Genomic DNA, 5,234 nt, shown 5'->3' on the forward strand with positions numbered 1-5,234 from the left:
AATCCTAATCTAATACACCCAATAAATTGCATAATTACATGCACGTGAGTAAAAGTTTCATTTGAAGGATTTTAATTGTGGAAGCATACGCTGCAAAGTTGAGCCGGGCAAACGAGCTTTACGTGTTGTGGATTTCGCAGGGCAAAATGTAATTTCACATTTCGGAATGCAAACTGGAGGTGCAAAATACAAAATATGTAAATACAAAATTCAAATGCCTCTATGATGTTCTTCCACTCATCTAAGTGCAAAACAACGGGTGGGCTCGTGCTTGAGGCCAATATAGTGAAATAATTTTATACTCACAACCAATACAAAAATTATGATTAATATAACTTTTAAAAGTAATTATTATAAATCTCAGAAGTGATTTGTGATTCAGTAATCATGCAAAATATTTTACATTGTTATTGTATAGTCTATTTATTCTATACTTATTATAAAATTTTAATTATGTTAAATAATTTGATTTGTAATTTTTTTAATTAAAAATAGGCTATTTTTTTAATATTATAATAATTAAGTACATCCTATAGTTTTATTTATGTTATTTTCTATTATTTTACTTGCTAATGTCAATATTATAATAACATTTATGTTTTAATTATTTGTCAAACACAAATACATTACAGAATCTCGTATTTAAATTAACTAAAATGTAGATGATAGATCTTAGGTAGATTATTAGTCAAACAGATTCTCTCACTCTTTCTCCATTCCCTCTCTACTCTTTCTCCATTCCCTCTCTACTCTCTCCCAGATGATATAGGTCTTAGTTTTAAATATTTATATTTTAATATTTTGTTTTTAATTATCATAAAAAATAATTTTATGTAAATTAAATTAATTATACACATTTTTCATTTTATAAATATACTTTTTTTGCTTGATAATGTGACTAGTTTTAAATAAAAATAAAACTTTTAAAAAATTACTTAACAGCTTTAACTAAAAAGGAATTTCGAAGCTTAAAAAAAGAAAAAGAAGAAGCAACTTTTACCTTATTTTTTAAGTTTTTATTTTTAATTTTAACTTAAAAGTAGTTTTTAAGAAGAAAAAAAAAGAAGCTGGCGAAACATACAATACAAATGTACGGAGTATTAAAATATCTTATTCGTTATCATCTATGTGAAGCAACAAAAGACTTGCACCAATCATTTCCAAAATAAGTCTTTCGCGAAATTAAAACCTAACATTACTCTTTTTGGTCAGAAGAATTTAAGCTTATTCTTGAATCTTAAATTATCAATATAAGTGCTCATTCCAGATCCATTAGACTCAAATCTCAAAACACAATATAACACAAGAACTAGAGCTGCGTCGGCATTACATGCACAAAATACTAAAAAACTCTAGCATCAACCTTCTGATCTTAGGGAAGATATACACCAGAAAAACCAATACAACCAAAGCAACTAAATATCCTTTGCACAACAATAATCTAAGAGTTTAATGGTTGAGTTATGATTGGATGATAAAGTGAAACTGTTTTACACTATGAATGCATAACCTATTTTCTCATCATCTAAACAATTTATAAGGTTTCAAAGCATAATCCTTATCCTATACCCCAACAAAAATCTCAATATTACCATTTCTTTAACTCCATGCCATCAGGAGGACTTTCCTGTACCTTCATTGATCCCACTTCTTTCCAGTTTGTAGACAGTACTGTTCCATTAGACTCCACCTGCAAGAACACGCATCAGATGCAATCACTATATAGTCAAAAAATATTAGTATTGATGTCCAATAATAAGGAACCAAAATTTGGCATTGTAGAATAACTATCATAGATAGAAAACAAAAAAACTCACAAATGATTTGCTCATTGCTCTTCTTGTGTCCTCATCTGCATCTTGATATATATCACGGAAAAATTTGTTCAACGCAGCATCACCATCAAGTTTTTCTTCTTTCTCCTGAAATGAAGTGTTAGGATAGGGGAAGGAAGTGTACCAACCTACAAAGAACAAAAACATTTTATATATGTAGAGCTGACAAACCTCTTTCTTAACTTGAGCTTCAAGCTTATCCCAATCTGTTATTTTCGGTTTTGAGGATGGATAAGTAGGTTTTTCACCTCTTGCAACTGCCAAATTCATGGGGTATGAAATAATGCATGTTACATGAAAACCGTGATAAAAAGGATCCAAGGACGCTAATTTCAATCCATATGCCTACAGTCAACCACCCTATCAGAAAGCATAACTCATTTCAAATCACCAACCCAATATCAACACTGTACTCGTATCAGCATGCAAAACTCTGCCTACTCAAATAACCTAGGATGCCAATTAATTATTAAAATGTTCACACCACTCCTTGCCATAGAAAGTTCTGCAATACTATTAGCCAGGTTTTCATAGAACATAAACAGAACTAGAGTACCTTGAGGAGCATCCAACCAAAGGCCAAAGGTGAGTAGTAGTAATGTGGTTTATATTCACTAATTAACTAATTCATCACACCATTCAACAAATAAAAAATCAGATGACTAAAAGCGAGTGGGAAAAGCACACAACAAAATAGAATTAACATCAATAAATATTAGAAAATTTCACCACAAAAATGCTTTCATGCCACGTAAATGAAAAAATACACCAATTTTTCTGTAGTCACTAAAATGTAAGGAGGGGGAAAAAGAGCTAATACTCTGAGTCTTAAGTTACCTGGCAAAACACTAAACCTCTGTGCAACTGTGCTACCCTTGTTGAATTCTAGAGATGTCCATTGGATATGATCTGCTTTTGCAAGGCAAATTTCAATTTTGGTGGACAAAACTTCATACCGGCATTTGGAGGGTATGATCTGATAGAGGAAAATCAATGATCCTTAGTTTCTACATTAAAACCACCACTAAAATCATAGTAATAATGAACGAAGCTGTCATTCATACCTTTCCAAATAAGCGAGGTTGGAAGACATAAGCATCTTTGCAAGGGATATTAATTGTAACACTTAACTACAACATCATAAAAAAGAATTAAGAAAAAAAGGAAGGAGCAATCTTAGAATATTATTCATCATGATGTAAGGGACTGTAACTGATGGGGTTGTAACATGAATTTACTAAATATTATGATAATTAATGTGAGTCATACTATTTGTTCACCAAAGTCAACAGTAATGCTGTCTCGTGGAATGCCCTTTGCAAATATGGTAATAACCATTTCATCAGGTTTCTGGTAGAATTCATGCCTGCATCAACATTATTTCAAAATTTAACCATGTATGCGAGTAGTCTTTCCCTTCAATTGGAATTTGCCAAATGCATGAATTATATTAAAAGCATCACAAGAATGGGCTAACCAATTATAGCAGTACAACAGATATGAGCAACAGAAATTATGAGGCACTTTCAATATGTAAAACAATAACCTTAGTAAATGGCACAAAAGCAGAAGGCTGCACTAACCTGTATTTAGGTTTAACCACGGTTACTGTAGGTGGCTCTGGAAGATCATTCTCTGCCTCAACAGCTTTTGTAGCAGCACCCTGTGTTGTGCTCTCTTCTTGTATGGGTATGACACCAGATTCTTCTGTTCAACATAATATTTCAATCAAACACATCAGTTCATAGTCAAATATGACATATGTTCACATATTTCTTTCCAAAGGTCAAGACATAATCATGAAGTTTCATATAATGAAATCTAAAACACCAAAAATGTAATCACCGACAAACAATAAAAAGCCTTTTCTCCCAGCTTGGTGCATGTGGTCAGCGGATACAAAAAGAGAAAGTTGCACTACAGTCTACATATAAAATAAATGTTTACCTGCAATCAGTTCATCGCAGTCTTTGATCAAATCAGTAAATTTAGAATCTCCAGGAGCCAATGAAGCACCCATCTCTAGAGCTGCCTTAGCAGTCTGATATTCCTCAAGCTTGATGCATGCGGTACTACAACAAAATACCAAATAAAGTTACATCACGAAGCTTAGTAAATAGTATAGTAGTAACTGCAATCCAATTGACCAAGGACACAACACAAGGAATGTAAAACAGAATGCAAAAGCTTATGACATGATGAAATGAGATCAAATGCACTTTGACACAAATATCCTTGTTAGTATTCAACTTTCACGTAAAATAGTAATATGCCAGCATTAACATAAAACAGTTTGTTAAGGACAAAAGATATCTGCCACCTCAATAACATTTTGGCGTAGCAGTACAATAACTAACTTTTTGACTGTATTTTACAATTCTACTATGGAAGAAAGGAATGGAATTGATAACATTGATGGCAACAAGAAAAAACATAGCAGGTAATTATACATTGAACAAACTCAAAATCCGTTTTGATAACAAAAAAGTTGAAGGAAAAAAAATGGCATCAGACTCACCCTTTTCGCAAATATGCTTTTGAGTGAGAAGGATTCAACTCAATCGCCTTGTTTGCATCAGAAACAGCCTCTGGGAAGAAAAAGGCAAGCAAAATTAGTCGCCAAACCATTGATCAGCATAAACTCCAAAACAACAAAATTTCCATCATGGTTAAAAACTTGTATGAAATTTTGTAACTTTGCCAATTCACAGAAGACATGACCCAATTGAGCACGGTTTTAATTTCATGCTGAAAGTTCATGATATACGCAAAACAAGCAAGAGGGTATCAGAAAGACACACGCTTTAATTTTTTCATAGCAAAAATGCATACCGGTGAGGTTGTTGACTTTGATGTTGACTTGCGCACGGTCAGCATATAGGTCTGCGTTGTTGGGGCTGAGACCAATGGCCTGAGTTAAGAGGTCGTAGGCGAGATCATAGTTATCATCTTCGAAAGCCTCTTTGGCCTTAAGCTCAAGATCGGAAGCCATTGAAGAGCAAGGAATAAAGAAGAAGAAGGTGAAGTGTGAGAGGTAAAAAATTCTAGAGTGAGCGTGGGAACAAAGGTACTGGAAACAAGGCAAGTATTATGCTATATTTATTAATCTTAATTAGGAAACTACCTCGTATTGCCTAGCAAAAAATAAATAAATAAAACTTTATCTCGTATTAGGAAACAACCTAGAACCTGGATTCAGTGACAAATTCTTGCTCCTATGATTAGGATGAAGTTTCTTGTGTTCACATTGTCTGACCAATTTTAGTCAGAAAATGAACATCTACATAGAAGTTTTTTTCCTTCTATGTACGATATCTGCTACCTTCCGTTTAACAACATGGTGAATTTTTTTTGCCATGAAAAACAGTAGTTATGCTATGGTGGTTACTTTGCTTTTTA

At 32.9% G+C, this 5,234-nt stretch overlaps 1 protein-coding gene across 2 annotated transcripts; it reads right to left on the minus strand.

Moving 5' to 3' along the window:
* Positions 1–1,100: 1,100 nt before the first annotated feature.
* LOC100777554 (protein SGT1 homolog B-like) lies at positions 1,101–5,234 on the minus strand. 2 transcript variants are annotated; one of them, NM_001255288.2, is made up of 10 exons: positions 4,668–5,234; positions 4,354–4,423; positions 3,783–3,907; positions 3,419–3,542; positions 3,105–3,201; positions 2,900–2,965; positions 2,673–2,811; positions 2,007–2,092; positions 1,818–1,922; positions 1,101–1,690 (listed from the first exon to the last, which is right to left on the minus strand). In NM_001255288.2, the coding sequence occupies exons 1-10, from the start codon at positions 4,825–4,827 to the stop codon at positions 1,589–1,591; spliced, it is 1,074 nt and encodes a 357-aa protein (NP_001242217.2). In that variant the 5' UTR covers positions 4,828–5,234; the 3' UTR covers positions 1,101–1,588. The 2 variants fall into 2 exon arrangements, 1 of the variants encoding a protein (NP_001242217.2); NR_182631.1 differs by having other exon boundaries at positions 2,007–2,811; positions 3,783–4,423.

Source organism: Glycine max, chromosome 10 (genome assembly GCF_000004515.6).
Source record: "Glycine max cultivar Williams 82 chromosome 10, Glycine_max_v4.0, whole genome shotgun sequence".
Classification (NCBI taxonomy): domain Eukaryota; kingdom Viridiplantae; phylum Streptophyta; class Magnoliopsida; order Fabales; family Fabaceae; genus Glycine; species Glycine max.

Bases quoted from the DNA above. Each gene is read 5' to 3' on its own strand.
- LOC100777554 (NM_001255288.2), bottom strand. From the start codon at position 4,827: ATGGCTTCCGATCTTGAGCTTAAGGCCAAAGAGGCTTTCGAAGATGAT. The intron at 3,202-3,418 runs GTTAGTGCAGCC...ATGTTGATGCAG, and splicing joins GTGGTTAAACCTAAATACAG to GCATGAATTCTACCAGAAAC. The intron at 1,923-2,006 runs GTTTGTCAGCTC...ACTTCATTTCAG, and splicing joins AAGCTCAAGTTAAGAAAGAG to GAGAAAGAAGAAAAACTTGA.